The sequence below is a fragment of the Dipodomys spectabilis genome, unplaced genomic scaffold, assembly GCF_019054845.1.
Source record: "Dipodomys spectabilis isolate Male_0828 unplaced genomic scaffold, ASM1905484v1 ptg000147l, whole genome shotgun sequence".
NCBI lineage: Eukaryota > Metazoa > Chordata > Mammalia > Rodentia > Heteromyidae > Dipodomys > Dipodomys spectabilis.
Window position 1 is genome coordinate 1,332,747 of NW_024870824.1, and position 19,065 is coordinate 1,351,811.

At 37.0% G+C, this 19,065-nt stretch overlaps 1 protein-coding gene across 1 annotated transcript in view; it reads right to left on the minus strand.

The window, feature by feature from the left end:
* The window catches only part of Fbxl17 (F-box and leucine rich repeat protein 17), a 460,085-nt gene that overhangs the window by 423,194 nt on the left and 17,826 nt on the right, over window positions 1-19,065 (minus strand). Inside the window, exon 4 of the mRNA XM_042691962.1 lies at window positions 12,667-12,798. Within this exon, the coding sequence (XP_042547896.1) occupies window positions 12,667-12,798 (132 nt within the window). The remainder of the gene's footprint in view (window positions 1-12,666; window positions 12,799-19,065) is intronic.

The window sequence follows — 19,065 nt, forward strand, 5'->3', positions numbered from 1 at the left end:
TGTGAGACTCTTACCTCCAATAAGCCACCAGAAAACTGTGGCTGTGGTGCTGTGGCTCAAAGTGATAGAGCACTAGTATTAAGAAGAGAAATTCAGTGCCATAGGCCCTGAGTTCAAGCCCCACAACCAACAAAAAAAAAAAAAAAATACTATAAGAAAAATCACCATTAGGGGCTGGGAAGGTAGCTCAGCGGTAGAGTGCATGCCTTGCAAGCATGAGGCCCTGGGTTCGATTCCTCAGCACTACATAAACAGAAAAAGCCGGAAGTGGCGCTATGGCTCCAGTGGTAGAGCACTAGCCTTGAGCTGAACTGAGGGACAGCACCCAGACCCAGAGTTCAGGCCCCATGACCGGCAAAAAAAAAAAAAAGAAAAATCACCATTAAAGAAAAACCACACCATTAATAAGTGGGCTAAATCTTACACGTTGAAAATTCAAAAAAAAAAAAAAAAAAAAGACTTAAAGAGAAACTTCTTTAAAGAAGAAATAAGAATGGCTAAAGGGGCTGGGAAGGTGGCTCAGTGGTATAGCACTTGCCTTGCATGCATGAGACCCTGGGTTCAATTCCTCAGCACCACATATGCAGAAAAAGCCGGAAGTGGCGCTGTGGCTCAAGTGGTGAGCCCTAGCCTTGAGCTGAAGAGCTGAGGGACAGTGCCCAGGCCCAGAGTTCAGGTCCCACGACCAGACCTCCCCCCCCCCCAAAAAAAGAATGGCCAATAGGCTCAACTTCTCTAGCCATAAAAGAAATGCAAATCAAAACAACATTCAGCACTGGAAAGGTGGCTCAGTGGTAGAATGCTTGCCTTGTATGCATGAGGTCCTGTACCACACACACATAAGCAGAAAAAGCCAGAAGTGGCACTGTGGCTCAAGTGGTAGAGTGCTAGCCTTGAGCTGAAGGGCTGAGGGACAGTGCCCAGACCCAGCGTTCAGGCCCCATGATTGACAAAAAAAAAAAAAAAAAGTTGAGATTCCACACATCCCAAGTTAGAATGGCTAATAATAATAATAATCTAATAACAACAGATGCTGAAGGGGATGTGGCCAAAAGGGAACCCTACTGCACTGCTGGTAGGAGTGTAAAATTGTTCAACCACTTTGGAAAGAAGTATGAGGTTGCTCAAAAGACTATATACACATAGGGCTGAGAAGGTGGCTCAGTGGCAGAGTGCTTGCTTTGCATGCATGAGTCCCTGGGTTCGATTTCTCAGTACCACATATGCAGAAAAAAGCCGGAAGTGGAGCTGTGGCTCAAGTGGTAGAGCACTAGCCTTGAGCTGAAGAGCTGAGGGACAGGGTCCAGGCCCAGAGTTCAGGCCCAAGACCGACCAAAAACAAAAAAAAAAAGACTACACATAGAGCTCCCCTAAGACCCAGTAATCCCACTTCTGGTCATTTACCCAAATCATCACAAACAAGGCAATACTAAAGCTACACAACTATGTTTATCACAGCATTACTCACCATAGCTTAGATATAGAACCAAGCCAGATGCTACTCAGTAGACAAATGGATCAAGAAAATGTGATATATAGATATATAGAGATTTAGACATAAAATTGAATTCTATGCTTCCATCAAAAAGAATGAAACCCCCCCCCCCAACTTGTTAAGAAATGGAAAGACTTGGAAAAAAAATTGTATTAAGTGAAGTAAGCCTGACCCAAAGAGATATAGGTCCCAAGGTTTCCCTCATTTCCTATAATTAGTATACATCTAGGATAATTTTATCAGATAAGCAGAAAAGCCCAAAGCTATGTACATATGACCGTATAAATTGATGCTAAGTGAAATGAACTCCCAAAATATGGACACAAGAGGTCTTCATTGTTGTTGTTTTTAATGTATTATGTGATTTTTTTTTGTTTCCTTTGTATGTTCTTCCCCCTATGATATATCCCCTGTTGTCGCTATACTTGATTTTGGTACCCTGCATCTTGTATATACATTTGTCTAGTACAGGGAGGGGAAGGGATATAACAAAAGGCTGAAACAAGGACACAGGATGACCCATTGCAACAATGATACCCACAAGACAGTATACTGGAAATGTACTTTACAACTTCGGGGTGGGGGAGGAGTGAAGAAGATGGAGGAGGGAAAAGGAAGGGGTAACAAGGCTTGACAAGAAATGTACTCATTGCCTTATTCATTTAACTTTAACCCCTCCATAGAGCATCTTTACAATAAAATAAAATTTAAAAACAATCACCCAACTATATATTAAATGCATACTATATAATAACTTTTCTTTGAATTACAGAATCTCAATATTTTTATAAATATTATATATATAAAAAAATCTACATTTTACTATCAAATCTGAATCCACCAATGAAAATCTGGCAACAGACAGTACAAATTTCCTGTCCCCAAAATCTCCTGAATTAATCAGACAACTACTATAGTAACATTTAAGAAACTAAAACTAATGGTTCTTGGCATCCTCTACAGAAAAATACTTGTATCAATTTGTTTGGAACCTAGATGTATCAGGGGAAGGGATGCAAATATCAAAATACTACAGACTTCATCTGGCCTTTAAACTTATCAGCTACTAAACTCCAGAAATATAGTTAGAAGAAAAGAATTCATCCCAACATCTTTCTATTGAGCCTCAGGTAAATTTACATTCAGCATAACAATTTCAATTAACAATTTCAAATAAGACAGAAAAGGAAGACAACCTATATAATATGAGCAAGTAAAATCTTCAGCACTAATAGGAACAGTATTTGTTACTCAGGTTTAGATAAGAATACAACTTGAATAGCTTTTGATTAAAAAGAGTCTAATAAAAAGCCCAAGTGGCATAGAACTTTCATAATAATGCATCTTTTCTTTATAACTACAATGAAACGATGAAAAAAGCAGCATCTATGACCTAAAAACAAGCAACTTTATATTCAAAACTGCAATTTTCATATACGCTAATAAAAAAAAGAAACAGGAAAAAAAGGAAGAGCAAATGTTAATGAAGAAAGGCATAAGGGAGAGAGGCAGGGAGGAGAGAGAGAGAGAGAGAGAAAGGAGGAGATGGAGGGAGAGACAAGTTAATTCTCCAATTCTTCCCTTAAGCCTAATAGCTGAAATAATAAGTCTTTGATAACCTAAAACCCTAGCACCTCATTACTTTGGATAAAGAAAAGCATTAGCCGCAACTTCTCCCTAGATCCAAATATCTCTCACTTGTTGACTGACAGACTAGAAAGGTAGTTAAGGAACATGTACTCATAAATGACAGGCTTAATGTACTCCCACTATACACACTGGCATCTAGCCTTAGAAAATTTCTATTTGCCAAGCCTAATGATTCAATTTTTCATCTCAATCCACTTTCTCCTAGTGCCAGCAGTTGAGCACAAAGCTTTTTCACTTACATGTAAGAGAACATTTCATTTACTTAAAAATCTTTCTGGATTTTAAAATGTTAAAAATAAACAAAAATTATACATAAAAATCAGCACTTCAACAATAACCACTAAATAGGGTAATTGTGCCACTAAAAATACCCACCAACTATAATTTTAAACCCTCAAAAAGAGAAGTATAGAATTTGATGGTAAAAACTTTTAAAAAATAATATTTATCTAGTATATGTCTGAGTCAAGCAGAAAAGGTCAGACACGGTGATGTCAGGGATATGAACCCTAAGATATGTATTCAAATGTTTTTTTTTTCTTTCATGACATTGTCTCTAACGCATTTATAAGATAATTTCTTTGTTGCTTTGAATGTCCCTCCCCCACAGTATAACCCGTGCTTTCACTGTATTTGATGTGGGTATAATTTGTGGAGGGGAAGGGGAAAAACAAGTCGTTTAAATAGGGATACAGGTGGACCCACTGCAACAATGAGAAGTACAAGTCAGTATGTCGAAAACAAACTTTACAACTTTGGTGGGGGGGGGAAAGAATTGGGGGGGGGCGGGGGGAAGATGGGAAGGGATGGGAAGGGGAAACAAAGGAGGAGGCTATAATGCTTGATAAAAAATGTACTCATTATCTTGCCCATGTAATTGTAACCCCTCTGTACACTATTTTCACAATAAAAAAATAAAAATTAAAATAATAATAATAATATTTAAGCCAAGCATCAGTGGATTACATCTATAATCCTAGTTGCTCAGGAGGCTGAGACCTGAAAATCAAGGTTTAAAGCCAGTCCTGGTAAGGAAGTTGGTAAGACTCTTATCTCCAATTAAGCAACAAACAGCAAGAAATAGAGCTTGTCTCAAGTGGTAGAGCACTAGCCTTGAGCACAAAAGCTCAAGGACAGGGTCCATTCCCTGAGTTAAAGTCCCAGGATCAGCACTAAAAACAAAACTGTTTTAAATTTAAATTTAGAAAACATATATATGTTACTTCAAGTTTCCAATTTAATGATAAAAAATTCTGCATTATCCCCATTATATTTGCATCAGAGGCTTGATCTCAAGATCTAGACACTGTTCCTTGCTCAAGACTGGTACTATACTACTTGATATACACTTTCACTTGTGGCTTTTGGTGGTTAATCGGAAATAAAAGTCTCACAGACTGTGCTGCCCAGCCTCATTTAAACTATGATCCTCAGATCTGAGCCTCCTGAGTCCCTAGAATTATACAAGCATGAGCCACTAGCACTCAGCTACATCAACTTCTTTCTGAGGTCCTGTTGGCATTTAGGCATCTCCTACAATTCACTGATTAGTCCCTAGAATTTATTAACTTATTTGAATATTTAAAAAAAACTGTAAGCCAGGTAGCAGTGGCTCATGCCTGTAATCCTAGTTATTCAGGAGGCTTATATCAGAGGATCACAGTTCAAAACCAGACCAGGCAGAAAAGTCGGTGAGACTCTTTTTTTTTTTTGTCAGTTGTGGGGCCTGAACTCTGGGCCTGGGCACTGTCCCCCAGCTCTTCAGCTGTAGACCAGCGCTCTACCACCTGAGCCTCGGCCCCACTTCCGGCTTTTCTGCTTATGTGGTGCTGAGGAATCGAACTGAGGGCCTCATGCATGCAAGGCAAGCACTCTACCACTGAGCCACCTTCCCAGCCCAAGTCGGTGAGACTCTTATCTCCATATAACTACTCAGAAAAAACCCTGAAGTTGTGCTATGATGTAAGTGGTAGAGTGCTAGCCTTGGGCATAAAGAGGCTCAGGGACAGTACCCAAGCCCTGAGTTCAAGCCCCATGACCAGCCAAAAGAAAATGTAATTAGATGATTAAATCTTCAGAGAAAAAAAAAGTAATGCATTCCAAAGCAAAGTCATTTGGATATTATCTAAACCACTGCCTGGCCTACTGACAACAGTATACACATATTAACACATACATATTCATTCTATATTGTTTGCTACTCTTTTTACGTAACATATTAAATTTATATTCCTACAAAATTATCTGATAGATTTTTGTTTGTTTGTTTGTTTTTTGGGGATCCAGTTATGGGACCTGACCTCTGGGCCTGGGCACTGTCCCTCAGCTCTTCAGCTCAAGGCTAGTGCTCTACCACTTGAGCCACAGTGCCACTTCCAGCTTTTTTCTTTTTGCTTATGTGGTGCTGAGGAATCGAACCCAAGGCCTCATGCATGCAAGGCAAGCACTCTACCACTGAGCCACCTTCTCAGCCCTCTGATAGATTTTTTAAATGGTCTAAGAAGAAACACTAGTATATTGAAAAGAGAATGAGCAAGCCAGGCGCCAGTAGCTCACGCCTGTAATCCTAGCTACTCAGGAGGCTGAGATCTGAGGATCGCGGTTCAAAGCCAGCCCGGGCAGGAAAGACTGTGAGACTCCTATCTCCAACAAACCACTAGAAAACCAGAAGTGGTGCTGTAGCTCAAGTGGTAGAGTGCTCGCCTTGAGCTGAAGAGCTGAGAGACAGCACCCAGGCCCAGAGTTCAAGCCCCACGACTGACAAAAAAAAAAAGAGAATGAAAAAACTCAGCAAAAAACTTATAATGAGCAAAAATGGATTCCTACATTGAGATTTTGTTTAACTTCTATTTTTAATTACACTGGATCTTTCAAATAGTACCTAAAAGATAAAACTAATTATATTAATGGTAAAAATATACAAGTCAACATATTTCTAATAAGAACAAACATTACATTTTTGTTGGTTAGAACTTCATACTGTTAAATTGTTCACACAAATACTCTGAGTACACTAATGACTGATATATAAAGATGACATCATTAATACAGTAACAACTAAACTAAACTTACTTACAAAGGACTATTGACTATGCATCTTTAAACTATTTTAAATTTCTATTTGTATATTCAAATACAGCTTCTTTTTTAAAGTACATTTCCAAAATAGTTGAAGAAATACACTTAGAAGTACATTTAATTCAGAGGGGAATGGGAGGGAAGGAATGGTAAGGGGAAACAAAGGAGGAAGCAACAAAGCTTGATAAGAAATGTACTCATTACCTTGCCCATGTAATTGTAACTCCTCGGTACGGTATTTTCACAATAAAAAAAATTATTAATAATAATATAAAAAGTACATTCAATTCAGTAATAAACCAAATGTTACTAAATCAATATCAAGGAATATCTACTTTATGTCAACAAAAAAGAGAAAAATGGTATCTAAAAACTCCTGCTCCCCAAAAAGGTGACAATCCATCATCAAGGAACATCCCTAAACAGCTGATGCTATGCAAAACAAAAGAAATGTACATACCACCCAACATGGAAGAAATAGCTGTTATATAAATGTTATATACTGTGATAGACAATTTGCTCCAGGAAAGTTAGAATGTGTTTGTGACTTTAACTAAGCATCACTATCCCACAATACTGTGAAATTTGGGAAATTATGTAACCACTTACTCACAATAAAAAAATTAGAAAAAAAAAAAAAAAGAAACATCCCTGAGGTCTGATTTACACTGCTGATAGATATCCATTTAACATAATTTAATGAAAATTTAAAAGTAAAGAATAATTTACTATGATTCAGTAAAACATTTGAAAATGCACATATCTTAGTACCTTGTAATGACACTTCCAGGTATATACCTAGAAAAACCATTAAACATAGGAGACTTACCAAAGGATTTACTGCAACACTTTCTATGATAGTGAAAAACTGAGCACATATGTGGCCTTCAATAACAAATGGATAAACAGGAGACACATACATATGACAGAACACTAGCAGTTAAAAGAAAAAATATTCATTGTAGCTAGGTCTCGAAACTAAAACAGCAAAGTGTAGATTTGACATTTTATAAAACCAGATGCTCAACCAATGACATCAGATATAAATTATGAGGCAAAAAAATAAACAGCATCAATCACATGTTGTTCATGGTTGCTTTCATGAATGCTTCTGAAATATTTTTTTAAGGAGTTAGAGATCAGCACCATAACTGTCTTGGGAAGGAGACAATGGTATGACAGCACTGCAAGACAACAGGGATTCACATTTATTGGCTTTATTAATTCAAAAGCAACTTTAATGAATTGTTAACAATTTCTGGCTAAGAACAACATAGATGTTTTACTTTTTCAGTGTTTTTGTTTGTTTGGGTGTTTGTTGTTTTTTGTGGGTTTTTTTTTTGGGGGGGGGGAGGGTCTGTTAACCAGGGGCTTGAACTCAGGCATTGTCCCTGCGCTCTTTTGTTCAAAGATAATATTTTACCACTCTAAGTCATAGCTCCCCTTTAGGTTTTCTGGTGGTTAACTGGAGGTAATATTCTCACAGACTTTCCTGTCCAAACTGGATTTGAACCACATTGACTTTGAATCGCAATCCTTGGATCTCAGCCTCCTGAGTAGCTAGGATTACAGGTATAAGAAACCAGTGCCCAGCTTTAGTGTATTTTTTTACTTCTCAATATAAAAAAAATGTAAGTTCAGGGGCTGGGAAGGTGGCTCAGTGGTAAAGCGCTTGCCTTGCATGCTTGAGGCCCTGGGTTCAATTCCTCAGCACCCATAAGCAAAAAAAAAAAGCCGGAAGTGGTGCTGTGGCTCAAGTGGTAGAGTGCTAGCCTTGAGCTAAGAGCTGAGGGGCAGCGCCCAGGCTCAGAGTTCAGGCCCACGACCGGACCCAAAATGAAAAACAAAACAAAATGTAAGTTCATATACAATTTGTAGGTGGGGTCCAGAGGGAAAAACTGGGAGAAAGCAAGGAAAAGGGGTGACATTGTCCAAAAAGATGTTTTTCTAACTTATGTAACTGTAAACCCTCTATGGAGGTGTGGTTCAAATGGCAGAGTTCCAGTTATGAGCAAAAAAGCTGAGTAAGAGTGCAGTGTCAAGTCAACCCCAGTACAAGTGTCAACCCCAGGTGCAGCACAAAATAAAACTTTATTAATTAAAAAGAACAGTAAAATACTTGTGCAGGAAACAGAGAAATAAAACAGAGAAAACATTTAGATTATGGGCTGGGAAGGTAGCTTAGCTAGTGCTTGCCTATCACACATGAAGCCCTGTGTTCCATTCCTCAGGACTACATAAACAGAAAAAGCCAGAAGTGGTGCTATGACTCAAGTGGTAGAGTGCTAGCCTTGAGTAAAAGCAGCTCAGGGACAGTGCCCAGGCCCTGAGTTCAAGTCCCAGGACTGGCAAAAAATAATAATAATAATTAGATTAGTTCCAGATTGTCAATAGCTATACAACTGCTGTGATTTGAATGTGAACCCCAAAACACTTTGGGACTCATACATTAGAAGCTCTGACCTCATTAATGAAAAAATATGGAGAGTTGTATTATTAAAACCAATTTGACCTCCTATTTGCTTTCCATGCCTGCTGCCCACCCGCCCACCATGTCTATTTCCCTCATCTTCACAATGGAATAGCACAGCAATACAACTCTCCTCAGAGTTCTAGTCCTCAGTACCACATAAATAGAAAAGGCCAGAAGCGGCACTGTGTGGCTCAATTGGTTGAGTGTTAGCATTGAGCAAAAGAGGCTTAGAGACAGTGCTCAGGCCCTGAGTTCAAGCCCAGGACTGGGAAAAAAAATCTTTGTGACACAAAAGCAATCATAAGGCTGGGAAGGTGACTCAGTGGTAGAGTGCTTGCCTCACAGGAATGAGGCCCCAGGTTCAATTCCTCAGCACCACATAAACAGAAAAAGTCGGAAGTGGGTGCTGTGGCTCAAGTGGTAGAGCGCTAGCCTTGAGCTGAAGAGCTGAGGAACAGGGCCCAGGCCCAGAGCTCAGGCCCCACAACTGACCAAAAAAAAAAAGCAATCATAATAAGAGAGGAATGTGTGTGCTATATAACAGACTCACACTATATTTAAATTCCTCAAATCTATTTCTAGGATATACACAACTAGACAACTAGAACCATGGAGTGCTTGTCTTATCAAAAATGACTGAAACAAAATTTTTTTAGAAGATTCTACTTGTAAGATCTCAAATCTTTGTTTCACCATAACGCACCTGTAACATCACTGTCCTTCCTTTCCACATATAAACATCTTTCTAATGACACGGGAATCCTTTCCTTACTCTAACCTTTATTCTACTTAAAGGGTCACAAGAAAGAACATTCAATCATCTTGTTACATCATATACAATGAAGTTCACCTTGGAGCAATCTACCTGCAGCTATATGACTTGGAAAAGAAATTTTCCCATTAATACCTAAGGAAAAAAAAATTTTAATGAGGTAAAACATCACCAGAAAGTAGGTGAGCTCTGCATCTTCAAAGTTACATCAAAGACACATAAAGCTATGCCACTGGAATATACAAAGACAATGCTGCCATCTAAAGGCCAACACAAAATACAAAGGGATGTCTACTCAAACACTGCCAATATCTAAGAAAACTAATTTACTTGCTACTTTGAATCAATAAAGCTTATCATTTAAAAACTACTATGCTATGATTTCTTTTTGACTACATAATAAAGCTCTAATACTCCTTTTGATAAAATTCAGCTAATTAATAGAGTAAATCACTTGTCTAATTACAAATATCTGTCAATATACAGGTGAAATTTTACTAGTATCCTTTCTGACTATTCTCAGAATACCTCTATCAGTAATTAATATAAAGTATCTATTGTTAAATAACCAGTAATACTTGTCAAAAATAACAAAAGCCAAATTATTTACATTGTCGGCTTTCTCAGGAATTTAAATATTTCTATTTATTTCATGAATTTTTAAGCTAAAGAGAAGTTCCAATGGGTAGGTAACTCAACAACCCAATTATCCAATAGAATTTAATTTGTTGTAAATGTACTTGAACCTTAAATGGAAAGATTGCTGAAAGATTCAAGATTTAGCCAAATTACTTTGAATTGCCAATAAAATAAAAATAGTTAATGATTAAAAACAAATCCTGAACAGATTTCCTTAGAGTTAGGTATATGTTAAGTGTATGACAACTTTTCTTTCCTTTTTTTATTTTATTTTTTTGTGCCAGTCCTGAGGCTTGAACTTGGGGTTTGGGCACTGTCTCTGAGCTTTTTTGCTCAAGGCTAGCACTCTATTACTGAGCTACAGGTTCCACTTCCAACATTTTGGTAGTTAAGTGGAGAAAAAAGTATCACCAACTTTCCTGCACCACCTGGCTTTGAATTATGCATGGGCCTCAGATCTCAGCCTCCTGAGTAGGAAGCATTACAGGCATCAGAGTCACTGGCAACCAGCTCTATGACAGCTTTTACTTTTTTTTTTTCTTTTTTTTTGGGGGGGGCAAGTCCTGGAACTTGAACTAAAGACCTGGGCACAGTCCCTGAGCCTTTTGGTGCTCAAGGCTAGCACTCTACCACTTAAACCACAAAACCACTTACAGCTTTTTCTAAGTAATTTATTGGAGAGTCTCATAGACTTTTCTGCCCAAACTGGCTTCCAACAGCAATCCTCAGATCTGAGCCGATTGAGTAACTAGGATTACAGGCATGAGCCACCAACACCCAGCTTATGACAATATTAGGGAAAAAGTAATGTGAAAATGAAGAACTTTTGAAAATAAGCAGTTGTTTCTATTGGGAAACTACTAGCTGAAATTTTTTACTATGTCAATAAAAACAAATTTTTGCATTTACACAGAAACAAATATTGATCAAAATCTACAAATACCATTCTTATTAAGAAAATAATTCTTAAGTTATGACTACTAACTTTGAGTTTATGTTGAATATTAAGTCGAAACCAACAACAAATATAGCTGTTACCCTAAAAAGAGCTACTAGTTTAGTTTCTTTCTCAATTGTATTAGCAATTTGAAGATACTATGTCATGTACTCCTCAAAACTACAAATCCACACACACACAAAAAAAGACAAATATCAACAACACTAATACCAAATAAAGTTTACAGACCCTAAGGTATCTCTCAGATGACAACACAAAAGCAGAGATAGCAGAGATTAAAATTTAGTCTCTCTGATCCACAAAATCTAATTCTCTTTATAAGATCATACACTTTCAAGTAATTATAGTCATATTAAATGTAAAGAGGACTATCAAGTATTTTTAATTTACAGTGTTTTAATCTTTCTAAAATCTTTCGTTTTTGCAGTAATAGAATTTGAACTGAAGGCTTTGAGAATGTTAGGCAGGCGCTCTCTCATTTAAGCCATGTCCTTAGCTCTTAAAATCTTCATTAAATAATACTGTCTCATGAAAAGTGCTCATACTTTTAAAAAAATCTTTCAAAACTCATTTATATATAAGATATTTTCAAATTTTATAAACTAGGAAGGGCAACAAGAAGTACTTTGGAGATACAATGTAATAACAAGTCTTCTTTATAAAAATGCAATCTATTTATGACTAATAAAATACTTCATATTATTTTTTCAATATTGGGAACTACCAATGCCTTCCCAGTAGCATATTTTGGTTAATCTGTATGAGATACCTATCACAAAATATTATTATTATTAATAGTAATATTATTCAGTCACAAAAAGGAACTAGGCATTAATATAGACTATAACATGGCTGAATCCTTGAAAATATCATAGAAAATAGCAGGCATAAAAGATCACATATTGTATGATCCTACTTCTATAAAATATCTAAGATAGGAAAAATCATAAAAAGTAGATTAACGATTGCCAGGTGCTAGAGTAAGGCAAGAAGGGAAACAGGGAGGGATTGTTTACTGGGCAAGAGAGCTAATAAAAATGTTCTAGAATTTAAAAAGTAGATATTGGTGATGACTGTAAAACCCAATGAATCATCTACTTTTGAATTACCTCCCAATCCAGGTAAAATGACTAGTTTTAAATATATTAAATACGTTTAATGTGTCTGAGTTACATGTGGATATGCTTACAAGATGTATATAATTATCAATTATCAAAATTACTATTTTCACAAGTATACATTTTTCTGGGTATTAACATTTTTAATTCTCTAGAATTATCATTATTTCAACAACAATAGACATGTTTGTTAAACAAATTTTTTATTTTCCAATTTACTTGAATTGGTTCACTGTCAGAAATTAGAAAAGATACAGTAATACATGGATGTATAATAAGGAATGTTTATGAAGCAAGTACCACATGTAAGTTTCTAGTTAATTATATCCAATTTTGAAAATAATAGTTTAAGAGGATTTTTGCTTTTTGTTAAATATTATTTGTCTCTCAAGTAATAAAAATACAGAAGAAAATTTACCAAGTTTAAGTAATTTGCAGGTTTGAAACAAAATAAACAGCATGTACATGTAAAAGGATACTTACTAATTTGTTTTCCTGCATGTATATCCTTTGTAGTTTCAGGCAGCCTTTAGCTATGACAATCATGCCTTCATCTGAGATCTTGTAACACTGGCCAAAATGAATATCTTTGAGCTCTCTGCATTTTGAGCCCAGCTGTAAACAAAGAGAATTCGCTGAAAGTTCAGAGACTAGCAAAGGTAACATAATGCTAATGAGATTTTTGTGTATTTGAAACTAAACATGCCAGAGTTAAACATTTATAAATATTTTAAAATAAGATAGAATATAAGCAATGTATAATATAAACAGTATTGAAAAATCCTTCCCACATTCTAACCTACTCCCCTGCTTCAGCTTTGTCTATGTCCATTAAAGTACAGAGATTCAGTACCAATTCAAATATATCTTTATTTCCCTGAGTATTAACAGTTGGGGAAGAAAATAAGAGAAGAAAACAGTACATAAATTTAAATTATGGGACATTTATAAAACTAAATATTACACATCCATTAAAAGTATAATCATCTTCCAGGCACTGGTGGCTCATGCCTGTAATCCTTGCTACTCAGAAGGCTGAGATCTGAGGATCTCGGTTCAAAGCCAGCCAGCCCAGGCAGGTTTATTGTCTCACTGACAATAAACCACTCACTAAACTGGAAGTGGCGCTGTGACTCAAGTGGTAGAGCTCTTGCCTTGAGCTGAAGCGCTGAGGGACAGGGCCCAGGCCCAGAGTTTAAGCCCCACGACCGACCAAAAAAAAAAAAAAAAGTACAATCATCTGACAAATGAATTATTAATAAAAACATTAAACACTAATAAAAACATTAAACATTAATAAAAATATAGCTGGGTGTTATTAATACAAGAATATAATCCTAGTTTCTCAGAAGGTTGAGATCTAAGGATCAGAGTTCAAAGCCAAGTTGAATAGGAAAGTCTACTAAAAGGTTAAAAGTACAGCTGAAGTTCAGTGGTAGTATGTTAGTCTGAGCAAAAAGCTCAGGGACAGCCAGGCACCAGTGGCTCAGAAGGCTACTCAGAAGGCTGAGATCTGAGGATCACGGTTCAAAGCCAGCCTGGGCAGGAAAGTCCGTGAGACTCCTATCTCCAATAAACCACCAGAAAACTGGAAGTGGCGCTGTGGCTCAAGTGGTAGAGCACTTGCCTTGAGCTGAAAAGCTGAAGGACAGCTCCCAGGCTCAGAGTTCAAGCCCCATGACCAATTAAAAAAAAAGCTCAGGGACAATACCCAAGCCCTGAGTTCAAGCCCCAGAACCAACATAAATATATATATGGAAGTTTTAAAGTATACAATTTTCTAAAGAAATGTATATTTTAATACATATGCACATATGAGAAAAAGGGACTTGTATATTTGGTGCTAACAATTACCATTTTGATTAGCAAGTAGTTTCCCCTTCTGCTCACCAATCTTCTATCAAGCTTCTCTTTTAATGGCACTAGATTTGGACTCAGAAATGACATGTTCTATTACTTGAGCCACACCCTCAGCCCTTCTCATTTTATTTTTTTGAATACAGTCTCATAAGCATATGAGACTGGTTGTCTCATATGTCTAAGGCTGGCTTGGACAGTAGGATGACTGTCATATGTCACCTTGTCTAGCTTATTGGTTGAGATAAGGTCTCACTAAATTTTTGCCTTAGTTACCCTTGAACCACAATCCTCTGGATCTCCACCACCCAGCAGATGAGATTATAATCATGTGTCAATTGTGTCTAACCCCAATCTTCTCATTTTTAAGCCATTTTATAATAATAATAATAATAATAACCTTGTAATTTCTATTTCAAGTGAAGTGATTACATTAAAAATATGTAAGTTATTTTTCCAAGGAAAGTGATATCCACCCAATTATTTTATCCTAGGCTATACTACAATTATATATTCCTTTAGAACTGTGAATGTCATGAACACAGAAGTTTGCCTGTTTTGTTAAATAATGTATCTCTGATGACCAATATCTTTCATATACTTGATAATAAATATTTGCTGAATGAATAGAAGTTCTGACTGTGATTATACATGAGACAGCTTTTTTAGGATTTTTTTTTCAGTGCTAGAGACAGAACTGAAGGCTTTATGTATGCTGGGCATGCTCTCTACCATTAAGCTATAATCCTAGTCCAAGAGGCCTCTTTGAAAATGGACACATACAGGAAAACGTAGTTGTAACCTCATATAACACTATATTGTGGTTAATTCTGAGATTCTAAATTGGGTAGAATTCAGAGTTTCAAAAGAGTAGTAAAGAAAAAATAAATACATATTCATTTTCACAATACCCTAAACTTTAGCCTTTCTTTCACTTACCACAAAAGGTAAGCTATACAGGTAGCTTTGTAGCAAAAGAAATAAAAGGTAATAAAAAGTAAATAGGCTAGGTGCTGGTGCCTCACACCTATAATCCTAGTTATACACTAAACCCAGTGCCAATACAGGAAAAACAGAAAATCAAGTATACTACAAAACTTTAAAAGGCTCATATGAGGATAATAAGTCTAGGAATCTTAAAAATTCTACTTTCAGTACTAATTTAAACTTCAATTAACCTCCCCATTATTGTACATCCTGATTTTACCCTCATTACATAATGGCCAAAAATTGAGTATTCACTGAGAATATACTATACAGAGCTAATAACAGAGATACATTGTAAAAAATGCAAAAGCTTATAGTGAAAATGAAGAAATTTTTTTAATCTATTAAATTTTCCAGGGTAAAAGGAAACGATCTTACAAACTTAAAAGGTCTTTATCTGTAAGTCTAGCAAAAATGATGAAAATAAACCAATGGCCATTTTTGCAAATATCATAAGATTTAAGATTTCTAGCTTTAAAAAAGATTCTACAGACATCTAGGAAGAAAAAAGCTTCTCATACAAATCAAACTGCTTTTCTTTTTTTTCTTTTTTTTTTTTTTGGCAGTCCTGGGGCTTGAACTCAGGACCTGTGCACTGTCCCTGAACTGCTTTTGCTCAAGACTAGCACTTTACCACTTGAGCCACAGCGCCACTTCTGGCTTTTTCTGTTTATGTGGCAGTGAAGAACTAAACGCAGGGCTTCATGGATGCAAGGCAAGCACTCTACCACTAAGCCACATTCCCAGACCAGCATCAAACTTCAATAACAACACTAAAAGCAAGCAACTGAACCACACCATCATATTCTGAAAGAAATTTGTGTCTAATCTAATATTCCATATGCAAGGCTATAAATTAAGTATGAGGGTATAATTAGAGATATATCATATATGTAGGCTCTCAAAAGATTTATTTTCCATGTATATTTTATCAAGGTATATAGTTAGAATCTGTAGTTTAAAATAAAAAAAAAACTTGAGAATACACCACAAGAAAGACATGATATCTTGGTAATAGGAGACTATAACCCAGTATCACAATGAAGAAAACACCTCAAAGATAAAGCTGGAGATACTATAATAACCACTAATTCAACAGTACCATATACAAGAAGTCCAAAATAGAACCTTAAGGATATCTCAGGCAGACTTGCTTTAAGAAGTTAAATTTGGAGGCTGGGAAGGTGGCTCAGTGGTAGAGCACTTGCCTTGCATGCATGAGGCCCTGGGTTCGATTCCTCAGCACCACAGCCAGAAGTGGCACTGTGGCTGAAGCAGTAGAGTGCTAGCCTTGAGCAAAAGCAGCTCAGGGACAGTGCTCAGGCCCTGAGTTCAAGCACCAGGACTGACAAAAAAAAAAAAAAAATAGAGTTAAATTTGATTAAGTATCAACATGGAGATACACAAATGCAATTAGGAGAATATTTTGACTGCATTAGTGCTGGAAAAAGAAACATTTATTAATTCCAATGAAAACTAGATGGTAAAGAGAAAAGCTAGATACATAACTGTCAACTGTGAATATAGGATATTCTTTAACAAAAATTACCATTATGTCATAAGGTAACAAGATAAGAGACAGCAAAGTGAGCTAAGTCTTCACCTTCTATAAAAAGAAATCAGTTACCTAGTTAATGTAAAAAAACACAGACAAAAGCTAGGAATGTGGCTTAGTGGAAGACTACTTGGCTGGCAGGCATGAAGCCCTGGGCTCAATTCCTCACTACCACTTAAAAAAAAAAAAGCGGGAAGTGGTGCTGTGGCTCAAGTGGTATAGCACAAGCCTTGAGCAAAAGAAACTCAAGAAGAATGCCCAGATCCTGAGTTCAAACCCTAAGACTAGAGTGGGGGAGGGGATATGAGACAGACAAAATTGTAGAAGAAACAGTTTGTTCCAGAGGAAGTTGAATTAGGCTAATTCCTAACTCTTTCACAGTTTAGTTTGTATTTAATAAGGAGACATGTTTGGTTCATCTATATACTTCTTCCCCTTAGAAACCAATAGCCTTAACTTCTTCCATAATTGGAACCACCCTGTTGGGCTCTCTTAGCTATTGCCTAAGTCAGCTAGACAAACTAGAGTCAAGTTAACAAACCCATTTAGATCTGATAGTAATATTCCCTACCTTAAGAGTTTCTAGGTAATAAAGTTCTTATTTCAGCCAGGTGTTGGTGGCTTGTGCCTATAATCCTAGCCACTCAAGAAGCTGAGATCTGAGGATCATGGTTCAAAGCCATGATTCAAAGAGTCTGTGAGACTCATCTCTAATTAACCAGCAGAAAACTGGAAGTGGCACTGTGGCTCCAAGTAGTAGAGCACAAGCATTGAGCAAAAAGAATTCAGTGACAATACCAAGGCCCCAAGTTCAAGTTCCATGACCAACAAAAACAAAACCAAAAAAAGTTCTTATTTCTTTCATCTATCACTATGTCATGTGCACGCATGCACATGTGCCAGTACTGGTGCTTCAATTCAGAGCTCTTCCTTAGCTTTTTCCTTCAAGGCTGGTGCTCTATCACTGTGCCATACCTCCACTTCTGGCTTTTTACTAGTTAACTGGAAATAACAGTCTCATATCTCAGCCTCCTGAATAGCTAGGATTAACCACCAACACTGATCTTATTTACTTGTCTTATTTGTCAATGTCATCAGATCTTGCACAATGAAGGAAATACATCTTAAGATGTCAATATTTAGCACACTTCCAACAAACATTAAAAAGTACACAACAGCTGGGCACCAGTGGCTCACGCCTGTAATCCTAGCTACTCAGGAGGCTGAGATCTGAGGATCGCAGTTCAAAGCCAGCCTGGGCAGGAAAGTCAGTGAGAATCTAATCTCCAATAAACCACTAGAAAACCAGAAGTGGTATTGTGGCTCAAGCGGTAGAGTGCTCCCCTTGAGCTGAAGAACACAAGGACAGCACCCAAGCCCAGAGTTCAAATCCCATGTGACAGAAAAAAAAAAAAAAAAAAAGGCATACGGGATAGTCAAGAACCACGAGTCAGCTACATAAGGTATAATGTGGTAATGTCAGCAGAAGAAAGGAACTAAGTAAGCACTCATGCCTAGAAATTTCCAGAAATTAATGTCAGAAATCAAACACAGAATCAAGAAGCTCACAAAATATGTAGGATTTTTAAACTACAGAAAAATCAGAAATAATGCAAAAATCTTGGAAGAAGACAATTTTTTTTTAATCAGCCAGGCACCAGTGACTCACATCTGTAATCCTACCTACTCAGGAGGCTGAGAGCTAAAAGCATCACAATTCAAAGCCAGCCCAGGAAGAAAAGTCCCCATGAGACTCTTATCTCCAATTAACCACCAGAAAACTGGAAGTGGAGCTGTGGTTCAAAGTGGTAGAGCACTAGTCTTGAGCAAAAGAGTTCAGGGATAGCACCCAGTCCCTTAGTTCAAGCCACACAACTGACCATAAAACAAACAAAAAACGATAAAAATTATATCTGATTTCTCCTCTGAAATATGTAAGCAAGAATATAGTGAAATATTTAAAATTTTCAAGCAAGGCACCAGACAGGATGATCGTGGTTAGAGGCAAACACAAGCAGGAAAGCTCAATTATCCAGCAAAAAGCCAAAGTGAAGCTGTGTCTCAAATGGTAGAATGTTAGCTTTAAGTAGGAAACGCTACATAACAGGATCTGGACCCTGATTTCAAGGCTCAGTACCAACACACACACACACCACATGCACCTGCACAAGCACACACACAAATGAATGAGTGAATGAATGAAAAAAAAAAGATTCTTTTTTTAAATGCTTATACTTGGACTTGAACTCAGAGCCTTTAGCTCTCACTTGGCTTTTGCACTCAAGGTTAGTGTTCTACCACTTGAACTTATCTTCATTTCCAGCTTTTTGCTGTTTCAGTGAAGATAAGAGTCTCATGGCCAGGTGCTAGTGGCTCATGTCTGTAATCCTAGCTATTCAGGAGGCTGAATTCTGAGGACTGTAGTTCTAAGCCAGCTCAGGCAGAAAAGTCTCCATGAGACTCTTATCTCCAATTAACCATTC